General features: G+C 35.6%; 2 protein-coding genes across 2 annotated transcripts in view; both read right to left on the bottom strand.

Annotated features, from left to right (window-relative positions):
* The window catches only part of LOC142354358 (uncharacterized), a 406,219-nt gene that overhangs the window by 138,718 nt on the left and 242,247 nt on the right, over positions 1–25,254 (bottom strand). The gene's annotated exons all lie outside the window — the stretch shown is intronic.
* Positions 8,383–20,232, bottom strand: LOC142354573 (leucine-rich repeat-containing protein 9-like). The gene is made up of 2 exons (XM_075406900.1): positions 18,317–20,232; positions 8,383–11,425 (listed from the first exon to the last, which is right to left on the bottom strand). Exons 1-2 carry the CDS (start codon positions 20,141–20,143, stop codon positions 8,543–8,545), a joined length of 4,710 nt encoding a protein of 1,569 aa, XP_075263015.1. The 5' UTR covers positions 20,144–20,232; the 3' UTR covers positions 8,383–8,542.

The raw sequence follows: 25,254 nt of genomic DNA, 5'->3' as shown, positions 1-25,254 counted from the left end.
CTTGCTTTAATTGATTATATTTAGAGATAGTATCTGCAGCAACTTTATTACAAAACTTAACAGTATTTCTGACTTCATTTGTTGATTCAATAAACTCATTAATTAGTTCTTCATTAACTTGTGTTTCATTTAGTTGTAATGTTTTAGTTGTAACTTTATCAAAGTCACCTTTTCTTAGTTCAGTTATGTTTTTACTTAAAATGTCTATTTTATTAGAAGAGGATAATAAGTTATTGTCACAATACTCTTTATTAACAACATCTTTTTCATCTATCAGAGGATGTACATTTGTAATTTTATAGGTATTCTTCATATCAATATTATCATTATCTTCTAGGAATAACCCACGAGCCTTACTTAGTGTTAAGTTGTTTCCATTCCCTATATGATGTTTCGCTTGATTGAATCTGTTTCTTGTCATTATTTATTTTAAGAAATATATTTAATGATTCTAAAACTTTATTATTAGATTCATAATCAAACTCAGATTTCAATAGTTCCTGTTCATAATATTTGCCTTCTATTATCTCTCCATTAATATCTTCTATTTTATATGTTGGTGGATGTGTTTTTAGAACTTCATTCACTTTAAACAATTCTCTATTCCAATTAGAAGTGTAACCTTTAGAGAAGATATTACGTTTATCTATATTTCTAACATAATCACCAACGTTAAGTTTACCCTTAATATTCTTAAAACTAAAAGTGCATTTAACTTTATCAGGATTATTAGAAGCATCAACTGGTGTCATATTAATTGTTGAGTGAATGTTATTGTTATATGTTACAACAGCATCATTTAATATATTTACCCAATTACCATCGCCATTGATGAACATAGGTTTATTTATGTGTATTAATGTTCTATTGAATCTCTCTATGAATACAGCCTTTAAATCACTATAAGTAGAATATAGCTCTATCCCTGAACCGGCTTTGCCGGTTCCATATTCTTTAATTAAAGATTTAAATGTTTTATTGTAAAACTCACTAGCTCTATCTACCCATAATTTTTCTGGTTTTCGTCCTTCTGATAGGATTGTTTTAAAACCATTAGTTATAGATAAACCAGATTTATTCTTTAAAGGAATAGCCCATGCATATTTTGTGAATATATCTATAGCTGTTAATATAAACTTATAATTATTATTGTATTTACTTAGAGATGGCTTATCAATTCAATCAGCTGACCATGTTTCATCTTTATATAGTGGTATTATTCTTTGTCTTTTAAACTTTGTTATTTGAGGACTGAATACTTCTTTAGCTAGTTGTTGTTGTTGTTTTTCTAACGTTTTATTTATGGACATAGTCATGGTTTCACCTATTTACCATAGTTAAAAACAAAATTATCTAGTTGGTTTTGATTAATAATATTCATAGATAATAGTTGCTTAGATAAATCTAGCATTTCATCATATAATCCATCATGACTAGCTTTTGTTTCTAGTATTAATAATTCTAGTCTTTCTACTAAATTATTTGGGTTCCCATTTAATCCCCTGCCAAATATATCATCTCTTACCTCCATTATACGTTTTATTGTTCTATATCTAGCGCTTTTCTTATCCCCTTTTCCTAAATCACATCTAATATCCTTTAAAAACCTTTTAATTTTGTTTTCATCTTCCTCAACCTTATCATCATATGTTACATTTGTTTTAGTAAGAAAATCAGTAAATCCTTCTGAAAACTCATATACATTATCCCTACCTAAAAATGCACCCTGCTCTAGAGTTAAATCAACACCATTCATTTTATATCTCCTACTAGGTAAATCTACGAGTTCTAATTTTAATTGAGGATTAGTTTGAGCCCCCATGTCATGAAGAAGTTTGGCTGTTTTTGTATCAACATAAACTGGTGCTATATCTTGAGTTTGCTTTATGGTCCCCTTTAACGTTTCACCAATCTGCGAAGCAGTTTCGCCCATCTTGGAAGCAGTTTCATTAAACTGGGAACCAGCTTGCTCGATCTGCGAAGCAGTTTCACCAATCATCTTAGTTTGTTTATCTAACTCTTGATTTTGCCAATCTATTGCTCTTATTGTTTGTTCACTTAATGCTAGATTCCGTTCATTGTTTGCGTTTATCTGCGAAGCAGTTTCACTGATAGTTTTGGTTAGAGGATCAAATAACTCTTCTATTTCACCATTATATTCTTGTTGTTTTAATTTATCTTCTAATCTATTTCTTCTGTTTTGTTTTTTTAGATTGTTTAATTCTATAAGTTTATCTAGTTTAGTCATTTTATATGCATTGAAAAATTATAATAAGAGTAAAAAACGGATAATGAAAACAGCTTCTCTCTTAATCTAAAAAGATGTTTAGCTTGTAAAAGACGTTGTAATACTATAGATGAGTTTATTGATCATATTAAGGAACCAAATCATGATGATTTAATAATTTCAACTTATACTAAATATGTAGATGGGGCTAAGAAGATGATAAAATTTCTAGAATATAATAAAAATATAATAGCTGGAGCTACACTACATAAGAATACAATCATGAGAGACACTATGGAAAAAAATATGGCTCAGATAATGATTTATAATATACTTACTACCAACCATATGGATGTAATGAATGAATTAGGTCTATAATTATTTGTTATAAAAATTAGCAAAGCTCGTTATATAATATAATAGCAACTTCAATTAACTTTCTATCATCATTAATGGTTAGTTCTAGAATATTATTAACCAGTAGGTCTTTGTCTCCATCTAATGATCTGCGAAGCAGTTTGGTAAACCGCGAGCTTTGCTCGTTCACTGATGCTGGGTGGATCATTTTCATTAAATCTCATTTGAATAGATATAGATTCTCATCATGAGGATAGCTTTTATAATTATTTACATAAAACCATTTATCATCAAATATATTTAAACTAATCTTACTTGTTTTTGTTGTTGTCATGTTATCGCCAACTTTTTGTATTCTACATTCATCTACTGTTCTCTGTGTATTATTCATTAATGCATCATAATAATCTATGTGCCTAGCATTATTATGCTTCTTTATTCTTTTTTCTTTAGTGTTTTTAGGATAATTTCTGAAGCTATATCTTTTGGGGGACAATGCTATAAATTCCTCAATAATCCTTCTTCCCGGCTCGTGCTTAAACTTGCTGGGGACTTTATTATTAGTTTTTATAGGTATGTCTAGATTACTCTAGTAAGTCCATATGCTCATCAGTAACTTTAACTTCACTATAACTTAATACGAAACTGTCCGTATCCATATAGTGAAGTGTTAGATCTTTGAGGGATGGTTTTAGAATATTATAGAATACATCATACATATGTAATTTACTTAATTCTAAGATAGTAACACCTACATATACTGGAGAATCATATTCTATTTTTTTCTTTATATATTCTATTTGGCTATAATCTCTATATCTAGTTATATTCTTAAATGTTGGTTAACTTACACTTTTCATTATCTTTTCTTCATCAAGCAAGAACTTGCTTTGAAAGAAGTGTAGAGGATTCATGCACATTCTTCCATATAATGAGTTATTCATTAATTTCCTTACATCCTTTTCTGCTTCAGTTTTAGCTGTTGCTCTTTTATTTGTATTGTTTTGTATATAATCGCTACATGAATAATCTTGTTTAAATTTAATTACTCTATGTATTTTTGTTACTTTTACTCCCATCTTAACATAAAACTTTAACATCCTATAATGAACCATATATTTTGTTTTGTTTTGGTCTAAGATTAATTTCTCTGATCTGTGAAGCAGTTTCCCTGATCTTGCTTTACTTTTCTCTCTTTCTCTGCATCCCAATTCATTATCATTTATCTTTCTTTTATTAGGCATTGGTGCTAACTTTTCTGTTCTCTCTTTACATTCATTAGTATAATCAATATCACAAACTATATAGTAACCATGATCACTATCATCTGTAGTATGCAATATTACATCGAGGAACCCGCTTCGTGGATCTAGAGTAGTAGTAGTAATAAACTCAAAATCCTTATAAGGTAACTTTTGCATCATTGCATAACCATATAGGTTGTTTGCGTCTATGTACCATATATTTCTATTAATAACTTTATCATTAGTATCTGCGAAGCAGGTTCCCTGATTAGTATTAGTATTAGTACTAGTATTAGTATTATCATTAATATTAGTATTAGTATTACTAATATTTATATATCTATCTCCCATTATTCCACATATACCACCTCTCTTTGCTCCAACAAAATCATCTAGCATTTGTTTATCTTGTAATGTATCTAATGTTACACCGCTTGACATTAACCAACAATCAAAACTATAACCTGGGAGACTTACATAGTGTAGGGGATTGAGCTTGAATTCTTTCATTCTTAGTTTAACATTCATTCATGCAATAGTCTAATATTTCCACATCATTTTGTAAATACTCTATAGTTAGATCTTTACCAGTTTTATTACTGTTTTCATTATTAAAGTAATCTACTTCTTCTTGTGTTGGTAATTTATTATGTAGCGAGGATTTAAAGTCTTCTATTTTTAGATTACCTATAACTTCTTGGTAGGTAGCTTTGCTACCATTGGCAGCTTCGCTGTCATAATCATCCAAACCAAAGTATTCATATGGATATAATGTTTTAGTTTTACATCCGTATATCTTTGCCATTTGATCTAGAGGCATAGCTAAGAAGTTATAACTGTCTAAGAATTTGAGACAACCAATGCTAAACATCTTAGATTTAACAGCAGCTAGTGGTATGTTATCTACTTTTCTTTTATCATTATTCTGTCTAAAGAGTTCACTGCATAGTAGGTTGAAGTCATAGCCAGAGCCATTATGGAAAATTACTGGAATGAAGTTTTGCTGTTTGTATCTCAGATTACATATTTTACATGCTGGTCCTCTATATTTACCAGTTTCATGACAATGATCTCTTACTTTATTAATACATGTTTTGCTGCAGATATGACAAGTGTTATTAGTTTCATGATATAATTTATCTTCTTCTGTGAATATCATCTTTTCATTATGTTTGAAATTATTCTGTTTCTATTTCTAACAGATCTCTAGCAAATCTTTTGATGCAGCCTAGACCGAATTAGTGCTTGAAGTTACCTTGCCAGGCGTAACCCACAGCTATTGGAATATGTTCAGCTATTACATATTTACAATTATTAGTTGTGACATCAGTGAAACCGCTTCGCGGATCAACAATGCAACATTCTATATCGGCAGTTATAATATTTTTTATAATCTGACGTTTGTTTTCAATTACAAAAGTAATATGTTTTTTCTTAGGACAAACAATCTCAGGTTTGAATGAGGTGATGCATTCGTGTTTATCATATTTAATTTGTGAGTTAAACCAATAGGTACACCTATCACAATAATAATATTTAATGTTGTTTTTATTTGGTCGTTCTAACAAGGTTTCTATATTTTTTATTAGGGCACAGTGTTCTATTTGACCATTACTCCAAACTAGTATTCTTACATCTTTTTTATCTTTAATAAAATCATCAAGTTGTTTAAACAATTCTATTTTACCATTACCACAAGGTGTGTATACCCAAATATTAATATTATACAATTTCTGTATTCTTATTATATAAGCAAAATCATCTTCATGTTGTTGTCTTGGTTCAATTAGTTTATCTACATATTTACTTTCTCGAGTTGCATGGTGTGGGGCGGGATGTAGCCAAGCAGTTATAGTTAGTTGTAAGCAATTGTATTTATAACTACGTATATTTAATATCGATTTAGAGTTTTGAGATCAGGAGGTAAATCTATATAACTACCAATAGATGCTTTAGTTGGTTCAATGTTTAACTGAATACTTCTTATTCCAAGAAACTCAAAATCATAACCATAACCTTCATATATTTCCTTTTCGAAATCTAGCCACCGATTGAAGTCACCATATTCATATATTGCATTATTATTAATATAATCAGTATTGAAAAATATTTTAGTAGTTTTAACTTCTTCTTTGGTTCTCTTCTTATAATCACATTCAGCCGTGATCTTATATTTAAAACTCTTAACTTTACGAAACTGGTAACAGTTTTTAATTTCTTCTAAAGAGTAATTAGTTGCTTCATCTATATCTTCAATGTAATTCCCACCTTTATCAGTAATATAAAATTCTCTCATGTTCTGACTTGAGTTTATATCGAAGTCTTCTGTGTTTTCTAGATACATGCGATTGTGACTAGATGAATGAGTAGTTAGAGCTACTTTACTTCTAAATTCTTCATGACATTCTTTACATTCATATCCGTGAAACGGCTTCGCCGATTTAATTCTAGTGTAGATATCCTCTTCAGTTTTAGTTTTAGGTTTGGTGGCTGGTTTAGTTTTAATAATATAATCATCTTCATCCAAATTATACACCCTCTCCGAGATTTCCTCTTCTTCAGACTCAAACATTTTCTCCAATAGTTCCTTATGTTTGAGATCGTATGATTGATGCCTGTATAAAGCCTTCTTTGATTCAAAGGATAGATTACAGACATCGCAGAAGTTTATGACACCAGTATTAGTTGATTGAGACATGTATTTTTTAGGGAAATAATCAAAAAATAATTTTTCGAAAAATGAAAATGAAATGCGATAAGTGTATAAATAAACCTTGGAAAGAATGTTGTCATAATTGTAAAGAATTAGAATATTCTTGTTATGTATGTAAAAATATGGTTAAGGTTAAAGATTATATGGAACATTTGGGATATCATTATTCTGATCCCGATCAATATCTAACGTGTAGTATGTGTAATGTTTATAAACATATATCATTATATAGATTTAGAAATAGGAAATGTAGACTATGTATTTATCTTCATAGATATAGATATGGTCACACTAGAAATCAATTCAGAGAGCATGTTTATAAGTATAATATTCAAGAAGACATAGAAAAACATTAATCACTGTGTTTCCACCGATCTCAGTGTTTTTGAATGTATACCCATCACTGTGTCCCATATACAGTCTCACAGCAGGGATTATCCTTTTTAAGAACTGTGAATTTGGTTTTTTTAATCTCACTTAGTTTCATAGTATTTCATCAGAGTCGGGGGACGTTCAATGGAGTCAGTGAGGAAGGAACCCCAAACCTTCCGTTTGCTAAGGCAACTTAACTAGACTCGATGAATTAACCACTACACCAAGTGAGACAGAAAGTTTTAGTTTTAAATTGATTAAATATTGATTAGGGGATATATGAAAATTTTTATTATTTTAATATTTCTTTCAATTTTTGTTCAAGTTTTTTCGCAAGTTGGTTTTACGTGCTTTTTACACGGTCTCATCTGCGAAGCAGTTTCACTGATTAGTTTTATACTAGTATCTGGGGACGTCCACCGGAGTCGGTGGGGATAGAACCCAAACTATCGGTGAAACCGCTTCACGGATCCGTCTGATAACAGTTAATTACCAGCTTAACTCTGTACTAGTGGTTTGCACTAAGTGAGACAAGAAATGATAGATTTAAAATATAAAAGAAGTGAAAATAGAGCTAATATATAGTAGTGGATAAAACAAGGGATTCAACAAACAGTAAAATTTGGCCCGATTCGACATGCGCGATTAGCGTTAGGAGAAAGGGACAAATTTTACTGGTGGTTGAATCCCTTGTTTTATCCACTACTTTTGAAATGTTTCTTCCATCCGCTAAGTCGATTAACATTTCTCTTGTATTATGAGAAACAGCCAAGCAGTCCAATGCTAGGTCTACATTTAGTGTGATTGGTGAATGCAAAGTAGGCCGAAGTAAAAGTACGCCAACATAAAAGCCAGCCGAAATTTATGTAATCTATCAGAAATAAAACTGTTAACCATTACAATCAACACTGCGCATAGAATTATAGTACATAATGTATTCCAACGCACCAAAGAAACAAAAATACTTCAATTTGGACATTTAGTGGGTACGAGCCTTCGCGGACCGCTGTCCATGGCCATGCCTCTCATCCGTTGTGGGATGTAATCCGGAAACCGCGGACGCGCCCCCATCGGCCCGCCAGGGTCAACTTGCAATAGGGGTATGAAAAAATTTTTCGGCTTACTTGACCTCATTTTCAAAAATCTGCTTACTTGCCAATCGGCTTGCTTGACCGCCACTACTGTGATTATTGGTGATTTCAAAAAGAGTTTTGCATCTTATAACCACTGGACTCTCCATATCTTGTATAAGAATAGTGGCAACATTATGTACGAAGCCAAAATGAAGGCTTATTGTTTGCTTAGGCTTCCACGTTTTTGGGAAATTAGAACAGATGGCCTAAGATTTCGCTGACTAAGTTGCGAAATGTCAAAAGACTTACTAAAAGTGTCAGAGAAATATCACAATGATGCGTAGCACTTGAACTTGGGCATCGCTCATTTTTTCCTAGCTTATTTGCAGAAACAAGTCAAAGAAATAATAAATTGTTTTTCTGAAATGATATGTACTGTATGCTAAATATGACTACGATTAAAATTAAATGCAAAATATTGGTCACACAAAGTTGATTTAATCTAACATCAATATTACAAAGCAGCGAGTGATTGATTGAAAGAACTCGGGCGAGTTTATTTCGGGGGAGTATTGAAAAACCGACGGTAGAGCCTAGCATTTGTGGTCATGTTTATGGTTCCAGTTGACCTCTGGCCCGGCAATGCAGCAAACTGGGAGGATCCGGTACCACCGTTAGCAGGGGCGATCTGGCCCATGGTTCTCTGTTTGCTCCGCATAATCGCTGCAGTTCCTGAGTTATCGTCCACAATAATATGTTGTCCTGGTGCATTTGAGGTACCAATTGGTACGCTTGTGACCTTAATAGGACTAGAACTGACGCCCCCGATTCCAGCAGAGACAGACGATTTAATTCCGGGCAAAATATCAGTCATTTGAATCTGTGGAATAGTGCTAGCACTGTTGTTGTACCCGGTTGGTTGTTGAAAAGATTGGGGAGCTTGCTGTTGTTGCTGGTCAAGGAAGTACATGTCAGCTTTCTGGCGTTCTTCGTCAGTGACTGCAATTCCATCAATAATCTCCAAATTAGGCTGTCTGAAAACAAGTAATGGTCGGTGCAACAAGCGTCTTGATATGGCATTGTTAGTGAGGTTGACTTCAACTAAATTTGACAGATTTTCAAGTCGATCCAGTTCACTCATGTCTTGCAGACGGTTGTTGGCCAGATACAGTCTCTGCAAATTGTGCAGAACGTGCAAATGACTCAGTTCACGCAACCTGTTTTCCTCCAAGTGCAACTCGACCAGCATGTCATTCCGAATGAAACTGTTCGGACCGACGCTCTTGATTTTGTTACGATCCAGAACCAAGTCTCTCAGAGACGTAAGCGCGTGCAAACCGTCAATTTCAGTTATCTCGTTGCCTTGCAGAAACAGAGATCGAATTGAAGGCACCCGATCAAGCTGCAAACTAGCTATATCTGATATAGAATTGTAGCCCAAATGCAACACCTCTAGTTTTGGAAGTATGTTATACCTGGTCAATGACTCAATTGATCCACATTCAAGTTCTACTCCACCTCTTGCAACGTCCAGTTTACTACCAACAACTCCATCCTTGGTTGCTCTTTTAGCAGTGGTCTTCGGATCCAGAACTGTCGTCTCTATCCTATTGTAGTTCAGGCACAAGACCTGCAAGTTATCCAGGTAAATCAGTCCGCTAAATGAGGTTAAGCTGTTGTGTTCCAGATTCAAACTTCGCAAACTGGTAAACATGCTGCTTCTGCCAAGATCCACATATCGAATCGCACAGTTAGGGAAGTCCAGCTCTCGTACCTGTGTGAAATCGTTCACTCGAAGTTTGTCAGCCACAAAATCCACCGTCAACTTTCCTCCGAAGAACTCTCGAGCTTGATTCAAATCTCCAAGTGAAATAGCCATTCCATCTAACGCTTTCAACGATTTTAGATGGTACACTACAAACAGCCTGTAATTTTGAGGACTGCTCGAAACTATTGGATTTCCGAACAGGTCAAGAATTACCAGATTGTTGAATGCCTTCAGGTGGAATACTTCCCTGATGTTCGCTATCTCGTTGTTGCCGAGATACAGTTCCATCAAAGTAGTATTCTTATGGAAAGGCAGTAAGGAATTAATGCGGTTGCTTTCCACTGACAAGTAGTACAGTGACGTCAGAGCGTATGTGGAAAGTGTATCAACCTGAGTTATAACATTGTTGCTCAGACTCAATCGCTTCAGCTTGACCAGTTTGGAAAGTCCCTCAATTTTTGATATGCAATTATTGTCCAGACAAAGCTCTTCGAGGTTTACACAGCTGTCCAAGCCCTCGATTTTTGTTATATCGTTGTCACGGAAAGACGCGAACTTCAGGTTCTCGAGGCGTTCCAAATTTGAGATTTTGCTCAGATGCTGACTGTCAAGATACAGACACGTTATTTTTGTCAACCACAAACTATCAAGCTCCGAAGTGCGCTCCGGTCGTCGTTTGCTTGTGAGGTACAAAATCTGTGAGTAAGGGTCCAAGCTGAGAGATCTCGGCCTGTGAGCGTCAGTTCTTCCATTAGAAATGAGGGAAGTCGGTGATACTCGCGCGTTGGTTGCAGCTCGGTTCGCTGCTGCAATCTCCAAATCTGTTACAGGCGTTCCATCCAACTTTTTCAGCAACTTCAGCCTGCCAATGACACGAACTCGCAAATTCTCAGCTTTTCGCCAAGAATTGTGTTCCATTCTTAACTGTTCTATATTCGGTGCATGCTTACGTAATATTGCAACGTCGTCCCGACTGTTACATAACTCGTTCCAAGAAATGTCCAAATACTTCAAATTAGTCAAATTTTTGATACCCTCGAGAGTATTCAGCTTGTTTGCACACACGTCAAGATGCTCTAACGAAGACAGTTTACCAAAATCCTCTACTCGAACAAGCTCATTGAAACTGATGATCAGTTTCTTCAAATTAGGTAATGCTGGAATGGCTTTGGCGCGGTTAACACCACAGTTGTGCAAATTTAACACAGTTAAAGCAGATAAATTAGTCTGTCCTGTGAACTTAATCAGATTGTCTTCACTAACTGAAGTAAAAGACATTCTTTTTGGAAGCAAATTTGTAGTCATAGATTCTAAATCGTCACTAAATTTCTCGTCTAATTCCTCTCTGTCATCTTTCGGTCGTGCCCTGAGAGTGCTTAGACTCTGCTGATTGGCTGTTGCTGACAACTGAACCAACCCATCAGGTAGGTTGATAAAGGGTGAGGTTGGTTTTGATCTGAAGCTGTAACGGTAGTCCACAATGTATTCCGGCACTACTAAGTCACGCTCAAATATGTACCAGTTGCACTGTCTCGTTACGCAATCACAATCTGCACCTGACACACCACCAGTGCCGTTAATAGTTGTTTGAGAGTTGCAGCCAGTCTGTTCAGCAGTGGGTAATCCGCTTGATCCAGAGATTGTGTCCTTATTGTCTTCCGTATTGGGTTCCTTTAACAAGAATTGTGGTCTTTTTAATTTTTTGAAACAAAAAATGCCGCAAACTGAAAAAAGGTTAAACATAGCCCGCAGATTGCCGGAAAATAGCCGCCGTTGACGCGCTTGATGCACATCGGGATTGAAACTGACCGAATTTTTTCTGTTTTTTTTTAGTGTCAAAAAGTGTTCTAATTTGGCGTGAAGTTTCATTTAGATTCTAAAACTATACTTAATTCAGCTTCTAAACGAAAGCTTATAAGCTTAATACCAATGTCAGCTAGCAAAAACTAATGAACTTTGACAACCTAATTCTCAATCACTTAATGACCGGGCTTTATCGGTTTATCGCGTCTGATGATTGAGTTTGATCTTTTGACTTCGACTGTATTCACTACATTGCATAATTTAATGCGTGGAAGAACCATTCAGTTGAAAAAGGGATAGAAGTAAGTCAGAAGCAAAACGTGAAAATTTTATACTTAAGTAAAACGAAACACGCGATCAAAAGGTATAGCGAACTTAAAAAACATAACAGGACAAGTCCTGACGTACAAAGAAATTTCATTGACAAAACAAAAACTAGATCTAGAACGGACTACGAGCGATTTGGAAAAACCATTTCTGAAAAATCAGATAAAAACAAAAAAAAACAAAATCAATGTCAAAATGCCGCATGTGGACAAAAAAACCACTAGCGAGAAATGGAAATTTGTTTGAAACAAAAAACTAGGCCTAGATTTAACTATGAATGGATTGAGAAAACCATTTAGAAAAATCCGAATCAAAAAATCGAAAAAAAAACAGAAAAATCAAAGTGAAATTGTCGAATGTGAACAGAAAACCACTAGCGAGAAACCGAATTTTTGTTCAAAGGCCGTTTTCTCAATCTACTTTAAATGTAAAGCGAAAAAATTCACGCCGCAAAACCACCCGCTTTTTCGCTCCACTTACTATTTCGACGAGACCAAAATCACTTCTACAATTTGACTCCAAAAATCATGAAAATATGTGAACAGATCTTAAAAAAAAGACAGCGCCCCAATATATTCAAATTCTTTGAATTGCAAAAAAAGGAGAGCGCCTAAATAATAGCCCTTTTGATAGGCTGGCGGCGGATTTTAATGAACATTGATAACCTAATTCTCAAAGACTTAATGAGCGGGCTTTATCGGTTCATCCCGTCTCTTTCTTTTGATTTTGCTCTTTTGAATTTGACCGCAATCACTATATTGCGTAATTCAAAGCATGAAAGAATTTAAAATCAATTCAGTAATTCGGACTATGAGTGAATTCGGACATCCATTTCTAAAAAAAAACAGACAAAAAACAAAATCAATGTCAAAACGCCGCATGTGCAAAAACCGTAAGCGAGAAATGGAAAATTGTTTGAAACAAAAAACTAGGCCTAGAATTAACAATAAATGGATTGGGAAAACCATTGAGAAAATCCAAACCAAAAATAGAAGAAAACTTACGAAAATCAAATTGAAATTGCCGAATGTGAGCAGAAAACCACTAGCGAGAAAGCAAATTTTCGTTCAAACACCGTTTTCTCACACTACTTTAAATTTAGAAAAAAAATTCACAGCGCAAAACAACTCGCTTTCGTTTCACTTCCTGTTTCGGCGTGACCAAAATCATTACTCTAATTTGACTTCAAAAATCATGAACAGTTTGAACAGATCTTTAAAAAAAGACAGCGACCCAATACAATTCAACTTCTTTGAATTGTTAAAAAAATAGGACTAGACCTAGAAGGGACTATGACTGAGTTGTGAAAACCATTTCCAAAAAAATTAGATAATACTGAGTAGGGAAAACCATTTTTTCCAAAAAAAAAAATTAGAAAAAATTTATAAAATCAATATCAACGTTTAAATGTCGTATGTGAAAAAAAACCATTAGATTGAAATATGAATGTATTGGGAAAACCATTAAAGAAAAAACCCGATCCAAAAAACCGACAAAAAAACAAAAGTGAAACTGCCGCATGCGAACAACTCACTTTTAATTTTTGTTCAAACAGCGTTTTCTCACTCTACTTCACAATTAGAGTAAAAAAATCACACAGCAAAAATACTCACTTTTCCCCTCCACTTCCCGTTTCGGCGTGACCAAAATCACTACTAAATTTGATTTCAAGAATTATGAAAATGTGTAAACAGATCTTGAAAAAACACAGCTGGAAGAATTGCGGAAGTGACTCGATGTGGAAATCCACTTATACGCCATTCAACTCCTCATCAGACAAAATGTTCCTCCACTAATTTACAACAAAAATAAGAAAATCAAATCTGTTAAAATATGATAAAAAAAACTGATCAAATTTTGTCATAAACAAAGATCCTGAAAAAACTATTTTAGGCCAAAGTACTTCATCAAAACAACTAGTACCTACTCAAACCACTTAGGAGATTCTTTAAAAAATACTTGGCGCCAAATCATGGAAAAACAAGCTCTTACAAACAACTTGGACTAAAAAACTGATATAAAATAATAAATTTTTGTAATATTACAAAAGCAAATAAATCCACAGAAAAATTCCTTTTAAACAAAAGGCTGTCCAGATGCACGCAAAACAATAGGCAAGTCATAATAGGCTAAGAAACTAGTCTATAAAATGAAAAGAAAAAACGAACTGCAAAAAAAAATCAGAAAAATATTTTCAATTATTGCCATTTTTGTCATGTTTCTCAGCATAAAAATGCTTTATGTCCACAAACCTGTAACCACTTGTTATGCTTAATGTGCTGAATTGTTAGGGGTCTTTTCAATAGCAATTTGAGGCAGTAAAACAAAACAATCGTCAAAAAATCGAAAAAAAGCTCAAAAATCAGCAAAAAACATGAAAAGCTCCGAATTAACATAAACTCAAATGAATTCACAGAAACCTTCAAACCACTGCAAAAAAAAACTTGATAATAAAATACAATCATAACAAAACCTCTTAGTCAATAAAATTGAAAAAAAATTAAAATGCCGCACGTGAACGAAAAAATTTATTACTACTAATGGTTTAAGCACTATTCACATACTCAAAAAAGCTGTACAATAGGGTTCGTAGAACAAAACCAATAGGGATCTTTTGTTTTAAGCTTCTTTCTGAAGGCATTTTTGGATAAAATTTTATTTTAAAAGGAGGTCGATTCAATTCGTGAGTTTGAAAGTTGTCAATTTATTGAGATCTTGTCACTTTTCCATTTCGAGATGCCAGCGAGTTAAGATGCGGATGGTGAAACAGACGACGACCCATCAGGGGAATTTTGAAAAGAATGCGTTTTCGTATTTCATTGCAACTGCTCAATTAAATCCGAAGTTACTGTGCCAGGTGATAGTCTAAAAATTCATTTGCATGCACAGCTCAAAATCCACTGTAATTTCTTTGAAGAAGGTAAGGCTGCCTATAAAAAGTGAATTACAATAGTCGAGCCTATTGAGAATTCAAGCTCAATAAGCCAATTAATGAATCTTTCGGAATGGAGTCTCTGATGGAATAGACTTTCCGTAATAAAGTAACAACCTGCACACGCTGAACTAGCCTGCTTGGAAAAGGAGAGTTTATCATCTGAAACACAACTTAAAAACTTCACACCCAAAAATTGAGAATCCATTGGCTGTTGAACATCACATACCATCGTTCTCTTCCGCGCAATATTCATAAATTCTTGCTTTCTTTGTGTTTAGTCGAAGTTTCGCACCATTAAAACATTTTTGCAGAGTGCCGAATATTGAACCAAAACTTCTAGGGTCACATTGTTGTTGCAGACAAAATAAACAACCGTTTCATCAGCATAAAAAAGATAATTCACGTTGAGCTTCACAAACATAAGCTCCAATGGTAACAGATAGCAAGTTAAAAGAAGAGGGCTTAAAACAACCTTGCGGAACACCCGTTCCAACTGACTGCACTGAAGGAAAAGTGTCATCAATTAAAACTGATCTACCACTAAGGTTGCCTCTAATAAATTTGAGAACGCGATGCCCAATTCATAGACTAATTTCAAGAACAGACAAGTATACCATGGTCAATTGTGGCTGACAAATCAAGGCCAATCTAAAGCGTGCTTTTTCTAAATTCTAAGTTTAGCAAAATGTCATTAGTTAATTTCAGGAGTGCAGTTTCAGTTGAGAACTTCCTATAAGCGTTGGAATTTCCATAAAAAATTGTGATCTTCAAGATGATCTCTCAGCTGTAACACAGCTCTTTGTAATAATTTTGAGATAAAGCTTAGATTTGATATAGGACAATAATTCGCTACGTCTTGACAATCCACAATAATTTTTTGATTTAAGGTTTTACAACCACTGTTTTCAAAGCCCGTGGAAAAATCCATTCTCTTAAGAGGAATTAATAGGGTTCAACAGCATGGATAGATAAGAATGAGGAAATAATTTTACAAAACGCGTCAAGATTCTGTCGAACGCAGACGTACTCCTAGAGGCTTCTGAAATATATTTTCTGAAGTCATTAAGAGATAAAGGCCCAGAAAGCTTATCCTGCCCCATCTTATGCACTGGTTTTCGTCTTATGTATTGGTTTTCATGAGACATGATTTAATCAATTGATGCAACAACGTTTAATTTTTCCTATGGAGAGGATGTTGAATTCGGAGGCTAGAGCTTGTTTGCTTTCATATCTTGTCAACTGACGTTCTTGTTTGCCTAAAAGAGATTTCAATAAAGCAAACTTCTGCCGTGCAGACTCATTCTTCAGTGTATTTTCGCTATGAGTACCACGCTTTTGAAGAAACTTCTGAGAATAAGTTTTTGTGTTTATTTCAAGACGGATTTTAAGTCAATGTTCTTCGTCTTTCGAAAAGCAGACCCTGATTTTCTTTTCCTCTTCAGATTAATAATTCGTCGTCAAAAAGACAAACATCTGTGAGTTGTCAGGGTGATAGTTTTACGCGGAATAAAAGTCTCCAAGATTGTTTCCTCTGCTGCTAGATAAATTTTCCGAGCACTGTCGACATCTTCCGGATAATTATCATCTAAAGAATTAAGAAAGTTTTCTACATAAATCTCAGGGTTGAACTTTTTCCAATTTCTAAAAACTTGCAGCGTAGGCTTAGTTAAAAAACGAGAAACAAATTACTGAATGATCTGACTTTGTAAGGAATGAATTTGTTGTAACCTCAATGCTCATATTTTCGGAGGATAAGACATGATCAGGAAGCCCTCCTCTTTTATGAGTTTCGCTTCCGACGTGCTGAACTAAGCTGAAGTCATCCATAAATAAATTATTTTAAGTTGAGGCATCATTGGTTGTCAGAGATATTCACATCACCTAGCAGAAGAATTCTGTCTTAAAGCAACCTTTTCTCCTCAAAGGAATGGGTGAAGTTCTCAATAAACAGTTGACATTACATCCAGGAGTTCCATAAATTTTTAATAAAACTAATTATTACAATTTTTCAATAAAACTACGAGGTTTTTCGACACCTGACAATATCGAAGAAATCGTGTGTTCCTGTCATCACGGGAAGACCTTAGTATTCTTTGGGTAGGTTCCAGAACAAATTCTGCTTTTCTTTTTCGCTGCCCGAAATGCTTTGAGAGCATGCAGAGCTGTCAATTCTATTAAGAAGTCGTTTTAGCCGCATTCAGGAGGGGAAAGGCTGATCTTCTACGGAACGCCACTTCATTTCGGAGCAGATCAATATCAAGGATTGATGAATCAACGCATTCAATTTTCTTCAGAACTGATATTCCGTCAAGGGCTGATAGCTCAGCAGTAAAGCTTGGCGAGCATGTTTTACACGACCAGAAAACCATTCCTTGTAAATTTGAACAGTTCCTGATTCTTAGGCAAGCATGATGAACGTATACATTTTTGCACTTAACACAATTCAGTTGTTAGTGGATTACATCGCTGCGTACAAATATCGGATTTTGGCCCAAGAGGAGGCGGCGGTGCCATTTTTACTTTTCGTTCAACTGGGGAATCAGTGGGACAGAGGGAATAGCCCGCTAAGGGGCTGGGAAATTATTCAGTCAAACAAGCGAAGAACTCTCACGCAAAAAGTTTAACTGTAATAAAAATACACTAAGGCAGCTAACAGAACTGGAAAGAAAATCGTAGAACTGTATCAGGCAGATCAAGGAGATATGGCGAACTCTCACGCCAAACTTTTCCACGCAGTAAGCAAATAATTCTCACAGATTTCTTTCTTCCGCAGGAATGTAAAATCCCCGGTAATTCGGTCTACCCAAAAACAATGTCTGGCCTCTGGATACACAATAAACAACAACACAAGCTAGAACGAAAATAAATAGCCTCCCGCGTGCAGGCGGAGACTATTTAAAACGTTTATCACAACAATAAGGCTATAGAATTTCGCTCGCTTAGGGAATTTTTTTCAAACTCAATTTCTGGCTCTCTATAAAACAGCGATATGAACAAAAAAGCTTTCTTTTCGCTCCATTCTTCATTTTGTTCAGCAGCAAAATCACTCCAAATTTTTTCACGTGTTTCATTTCCTGCTTCAAAATTCACTCCATAAAATAGTAAAAAAGACTGCTCCAATACTTCTCTTCGAGTCGCAAAAAGATAGCGCCAGCACAATTGAAATTCTTTGAATTGTAAAAAAAGAGCGCCTAAATAATTGCCGTTGTGAGGCTGACTATGGCTCTTAAACATGCTTGAAACAATTTTCTTAATGAGTTAATTAAACACCACAAGAAAGTAGCATAGATTCTAAACAAAAAATACTTGATTTACCTGCTGAGCGTCATAAACAGGAAAGCAAAAAATATGAAAAATCAGGTCCGTTAGAGTGGCGTTTCAATAAATTGGGATCCCCTTGTAATCGCACAACTGAATGCCAATGTCCTTTCAAGTTCTTCAAAAGAGATCTTATTGAGCTTGTAGTTATCATTATAAATTCAACGCAAAATACTTACTTTTTCCGCACTACCAGTTCCAAATTTACCAGCGGCAACCTCACTGTTATTCGACACACCTCTTCCTGTTGACCAATTAGAGTTGGAAGCCGCCATAACAGGATTGTAAACAGAGTCGACATTAGGGAAGTTCTCACGACTCAAGCGGGATGTGTCGTGCGTCAAAACAGTTCGACCAAGATAAACTCTACACACTAGCAGTTGAGCATGCATTGCGTCTTCTTGATCACAGAGTCGATGGGACGATGCTTCTTTTAACTTGTGCAGCCGCTGTTTGTCCGCAATGCTCACACAGTTCGTCATAGGAATAGCAGGCGCAAGATTATTGGTGACAAACACATCCAGAGACGGCAATCCTTGTTCATATAATTCAACTACATCCTTGCAGCTTTTATGCAGTTTTGGATTCCACACATAAAATAGATATTCTAACTTTTTCTTAAATTGGGCACCTGATCGCGTCTGTGTGTCGTCGGCCATCTGTTCGAATTTTTCATCGAACTTCAGTCGAAGCATTCTGTTATGAAGTCGAGTAATTCGTTGAACACGGATTCCCTGGATATCGAATTGTACAAGAGAAGACGCACAAAAGCGAGACATGACTAAATCTCGGCAAGACGAAAACCACGGATCGGAGGGTAGGCCATCTTCAAATCGAACGTTTCCACCACTTTCTAACTCGGACACCAATCGTTGAATCGAACCAGTGGCAACAGCTTTGATCCTTTGCTGGAAATCGAGCTTTTCAAATTCCAGTTGCTTTAAGCGAGTGGTCCATTTGGATATAGAACTCTTCAGCTCGGTTATTCTCTGCTTGAGCACGGACGTTAGTTGTGTTGATGAGTTTTTGGTATCTGTAGATAAAATCTCTGACAAGGCAACAGAACTTGTAGGACAGGAATTCGTCTCTTCAAGAGATGTATCGGTCGTGTCCATAAGCTCGCGCTCGACACTACGAAGCAGCCGTTTCATGGCAAGTAACTTTTTAACCGGCACAACTAGCATTTTCTTTGCCTCTGATTCCAACTGAAGCAACAATTCTGCCATGGTTCTATTGACAGTCTTCACTCTCATGTTGTAGTACATTTTCTTCTTCAGAACAATAGACTCAACTTCGCGCACACTTTCAGATGTGACCATTTGGGTATCCAATAGGGTTAGTGAAGGCATGTGATATAAGATATGTGTTGTACAATTGCACAAAAGGCACACTGGGTTCGGTCCCCACGCGGGATTCTTAAGACTAAGAGCTTTTAATTTCGGTAGTCGCGCTAAGCTAGTTAGATCCTTAAACGAAGTTAACTGGTTAGCACTCAGATCAATAACTTCAAGATTGGTCAACTGGTCTAATGAATTTCCAATTTCAGCAATTACGTTGTCCGCTAAATTCAAATCTCTGAGCTCCTTCAGCTCTCGCAAACCATCCAAAGTTTTCAGTTGGTTTGAGTTTAGCCATAACACCTCTAAATCTACTAAACGATTCAATCCTTCAATTTTTGATATCTGATTCTCGTAAAGATAGAGCGATTGTAATCGAACACAATTCTCCAAAAATTCCATTCGCCTGATGCTACATTCAATAACATAAAGCTCTTGCAAATTAGAGAGAAACTGGAGGCCGTCAAATGTAGTGACATCACATTTCAGGATATGTAAATGAGTCAAACTAACAAACGGATGAAGCGTCGAGATCTTACAAAAAGGTGAGAAGAGAACTTCAATCTTTTTAACATCGTCAACTGCATTGAGAGCGATCTTGGCATAAACGATGCCATTCATACCACAAACTTCCTTCAACAACTCTTCGTCAGATGCCATAGTTGCCATGCTGCTCCGGCACCGTTGTATTAGAAAGTCATAGAGCTCTCGAGCTGGATGTTTTAAGGCAAAACTTATGATGTGATCAGTGGAAACATTTATCTGAAAACCCGACACATTATGGTATTTATGGTATTTAAAAATCAAAAATAATTCCAGTTTGACGTTTCTTGGCAACTATGATGTCCGAAAAATATTGACTTAAAACGTAAATAACGCAGGGAAATAGAGAAAAATTGACAAAATTATATGTATCAAATCAATTATTTTCGAACGCAAAAAAATTGTACCCTGACGGTTGCGGTACGATATAAAATTGCAAGGGTACTATATTAGCTGTCGCGTCTCCTCAACAACTGTTCATATCAGTCTTTCAAACATGTCTGCGCGTGCGTTCAGCGCATAGGGTAAGCACCTGGGACTGGTCACTCGCCTCGGCCGGGATGCAGATGGGGGACAAGGACAAGAACTATAATTGCACCCACAGACGATGAGCGCACATCGAGCTCACAGAGACGATACTACATAAGGGACAGACCAGCGACGAGCAGGTAGCTCCCACGGACAGGTACAACAACTTCATATCGAACTTATTAAAAAGTTTCAGTGAATTGATTGAAAGTCCGGACATCTGGAATTGGGTAGCCTCTTATCAGAGAGGATTTTAGTAGCCGGCATTGTATGATTATAAAAAATGGTTTATATCATTGGTGCAAGTTCACTGAGAAATACGATTCAAGGACTCCCATATCAACAGAAGAGGCCACTATTCGGAAGCTTCTATCATCTTGGTGGTTTGAGCTTCAATACAAGAAACCCAATCAAACACAAAGTTTTGCAATCCTACCTAGACACAGGAGGGGCCCTTGAAAGAACGAAAAAGTTAGTGATTTGGCACGACGTTATCAATAATACGCTAACACCTCACAAGAAAACAGAAGCCTGTCCCATATCAGAATTATTATCAATTCTCCAAAAGTAAAAAACCCGTATCGAAGCCATTGTATATATTCAACGGTTTGGAGCTCCACGGGCTCTCAGACAGTTGAGGTCAACTGGAATCGTAGTCATCGAAGCATTCAAGCAGCTCATATCACACCGAAATAGAAAGAACGCCACGTTAATTAACGATTTAAGTCAACTCCATCCGTCAGTCAAATCGGAAGCTCGTCTGCTGTTTGTGGTTTGGAAGAAAAGAGCTGAACTAGACAATTTTGGACCCAAGCAATTCAAAAAGCTTAGGCAGAAACCCAAAAACAACAAGCCCTCAAAGAAGCAACGACTGAAAAAGAAACAACAGGCAGCTTAAGTAATGACTCTGTGTTCATACTGAGCCTTCTAGATCATTTTTGGTGGGGAGGCGAGGTTTGAGCATTTGTACTTGCGACAATGCCCGAAGGCACACGCTCTAGAAATCAATCTACCAAGTATCCATGCGTAGAATGTAAAAGCGAATGAAAGGACTCATGCCTTTCGTGTTTTGCGTGTGGCACATGGTATCATTCAGGAATGTGTTCCTGTATATTTGCCGGTATTTTAAGTTCGCTAACAAAGCAAAATGGTTTAATTTGGTTATGCAAAAATTATCAAGAAAGTGCAAAAAGCAAATTGAAAGAAGCTGATCAAAACTTTGAGATGCATTCAAAAGTAACACAAATTGACAAAAAGATGATGGAGAACAGTGCTACAATACAGGGTCTGCGGAAAACAATTGAAAAAGAGATTGAGATCAAATTCAAACTTCTCCAGAATAACTTCGAGGAAAAATTGGATAAGCTAATTGAGAACCAAGAGAAGCCAGCATTGCCTAAACCAGCTTACCACACTCCAAATTTTCGAAGTATAATGCAAGAAACTCTAGAGCAGCAAGAGAAGGAAAAAATTGAGATTGAAAAACTGGAACAAAATATCGTACTTTTTAGAGTACCGGAAAGCAAAAACGATAGTCCGGAGAGTAGACAAAAAGACGACATCGAGTTTTTCTCCGATTTTTGCATAAACAGTCTTAGCTGCAATGTGCCTGAAGTACAGAAAGCTATAAGGTTGGGCGAACCTCCCTCGCCAAAAGATCAAATCAGAAGAAACAGACCTCTGAAAATTGTCCTGAGAGACAGAACTGAGAAAGAAGAAATCTTCAAATCCCTTAAAAACTTGAAAACTGGATCCTTCCTACAGAGGAATAGGCGTCTCACACGACTACTTTAAGAAACGAGAGAGCTCATAAAATCAAATCTATCTGAAGCACGCAAAAAGGACGGACAAAATGCAGAGCGCTACATGTACTTCATTAGGTGACCTGCCTCAAGACTTGACTTAGTCCTAGGCAAAGATGAAGGTTTGATAACTTCAATTAATAGATTAGACGATTTAAAAGACTACTCTGACCATTTTCCGATACAAATAATGACTAGTGGATCAAGAGAGCCTCAAAAGAAACAAGAAGTGTACTATAGCTATTGCAATTGTGATTTCGATTACGTAAATGAGCTCATTGCAAACAATCCCTTTGACCCCTACTGTTACAGCAGCATAGATAAAACCACAAATTTGTGGTACAAATGAATCTTTCATCTGATAGAAAAAACTACGCCTAGAAGAACTCGACGGAGAAAAGAGCTTCCGCCTTGGGTATCATCTGAAACATCGCACAAATTAAACAAACTCAGGACACTAAGACGTAAATCGGAACGTTGCGTGAATTTTTCTCCTTACCTAGCCACCCAATTAATGGAACTAGAAAAGCATTGTGCTAACCTGCAAGAAAGAGATTGACAAGAATACGAAGAAGAACTAATTTCGAGCAGAAACAGATCTAGAATATTCAAATATTTGAAAAGTTTTCAAACAGAGAAATTCCCACCAAATTGTACATCTTGACTGGAATTCCGTTGCACAAAACAGCAAAGAAAAAGCAGAATTGTTCAACACATTTCTCATCAGTAGTTACTGATGAAAATTATGAACAGATTGATGCCCCACCTCTTCTCGAAGCTGCTGGACAGAAAATAAACTTCACCGAGAAGGAGATTACCAAAGACCTGGAAATGCTGGTTTTCACAAAAAGTAGAGGCGCAGATGGCATTCCCCCAATTCTGCTTAAGAAAACTGCAAACACTCTTTCCAAATCAATTAAAAGTTTGTTCAACAACATTGGAAGGCTACAAAATGTTCCCGGTTCGTGGAAGCATGGTTTGGTCTCACCAATATTCAAAGATGGTAATAAAAGTGAAGTGAAAAATTATAGACCTGTCAAACTGCTCAACATCATATCCAAAGTTTTTGAGAAGTTAGTCTTGAAGTTTTTCGCAGAACATTTGTTGAATAACATTACATCCTGTCAATTTGGTTTTGTACCGCGGAGGTCTGTAATCCTGCAGCTTATCTTGAGTCTGTCCAATATCTTTGAAAATCTTAGTGCATCAGAAGAGTTCTGTTTCCTACTGCTGTTTTACTTCTCAAAGGCCTTTGACAAAATAAAGCATTTAGTTTTGACGAAGAAGTTAGCAAGGATGAATATACCACGAAGTCTCTTTTTACTTATTAAAGATTATCTGACTGGATGAACAGAAAGCGTAAATGTAATCGGCTACCAATCTGAGGAACGTCTGATCTCTTGCGGAGTTCCCCAAGGCTCTGTACTGGGACCTATCCTTTTCTTGATCTACATTAACGACCTGCCAAATGCAGTCTTTTCTTCTCTGGCACTCTTGTTTGCAGATGAATTAAAACTAATCCATTGTTCCAAAAATGACAGTCTAGACAAGCTGCAAGTTGACCTAAACAATCTCCACAACTGGAGTGTCCAAAATTGCCTCCTTTTCAATTACAAAAAGTGCTCTTTTACACAATTTGCTTTCGGGAGTCGTGTCGAGGAGCTTGTACTCTCTCTAGAAAATATTTTGATCCAAGAGAAGAGGGTCGTTAAAGATCTTGGGCTAACTAAAGTCGACACCATAACGTGGATAGAAAATGTGTGGAATCGAATAGCGAACGCAATGAAGGCGTTTTATCTCATTCGAAGGAACACAAGCTGCCAAATTTCTATGAAAACTAAGGTTCACTTATATAGAGCTATTATAAGCCCGACACTAATGTTTGAATCTGAATGCTGGGAGCTAACGCGAAACGAGTATCAAATTGTAGAGCGGTTTAATAAAAAGGTCATGAACTGGATGACAAACAGAAATTGTTACAAAGAAGCTATTGTTCAAAACAATATACTGCCACCACTCTACATTAAAGTCCTAAAAGATTTTCTAATTTTTAGCAGCATAGTGTCAAGAAAGTACGATGTCGACTTGCGCAACATATTATGTTATCCAATGGACCGGAACAAGATCTTGGGTTATACTGCCAGAGATTCGATACGAAGCTCAGAGACTCAATTTTTGGTATAGAACTGGATTTCGGGTGAACATCCTCCAAAGGAAAATTAACTTCTTTGACAACATTAATTTGAAAGGAAGACTTCTAAGATTGACGAGGAAATTTTTCAATGAAAACTGGGCTGAGAATAATTTCTGTAGTTGGATCTTTTTGTGCCTGTGCCAGAACTGTCGTGCAAATTCTATGTTAAAAATCCGGGACTTATATTCCCCGTGAAATTGTCACAAAGCCATAATAATAATAATCATATTAATAATAATAATAATAATAATAATAATAATAATAATAATAATAATAATATTAATAATAATATAAGTAGTAATAATAATAATAATAATAGTAATATTAATAATAATAATAGTAATAATAATAATAATAATAATAATAATAATAATAATAATAATAATAATAATAATAATAATAATAATAATAATAATAATAATAATAATAATAATAATAATAATAATAATACGTCAGCAGTAGTATTAAAAACTAGATAAGTGACTTTTGGACCAGCGTATCTTCTTTAACCAACATTGTTGGACAAAACCTTGGATGTTATTTCGAGAAAAATTAATATCCAAAAAAGCTGCTGAACTCTAGGAACACTACTTTTATAATCTTGAAAACAATTGTTAAGGGAGACTGTCATATCTTCGTCAGAACTCCATAAACCAACGTCGTTTAAGAGCAACTACACATTTTCCATCAAAAACTATATTAGTCTTGCTTTC

The sequence above is a fragment of the Convolutriloba macropyga genome, chromosome 15 (genome assembly GCF_964194025.1).
Source record: "Convolutriloba macropyga chromosome 15, txConMacr16.3, whole genome shotgun sequence".
Classification (NCBI taxonomy): Eukaryota; Metazoa; Xenacoelomorpha; order Acoela; family Convolutidae; genus Convolutriloba; species Convolutriloba macropyga.
The sequence above is the reverse complement of the archived record's forward strand: the minus strand, read 5'-3'. Positions and strand labels throughout refer to the sequence as shown.

What these genes read in the sequence shown, in the direction of transcription:
- LOC142354573 (XM_075406900.1), bottom strand. Translation starts at nt 20,143, where the DNA reads ATGGCAACTATGGCATCTGACGAAGAGTTGTTGAAGGAAGTTTGTGGT. An exon ending in GAACTGGTAGTGCGGAAAAA is followed by an intron (nt 11,426 to 18,316) that starts GTAAGTATTTTG and finishes TTCTTGTTAAAG; the next exon opens with GAACCCAATACGGAAGACAA.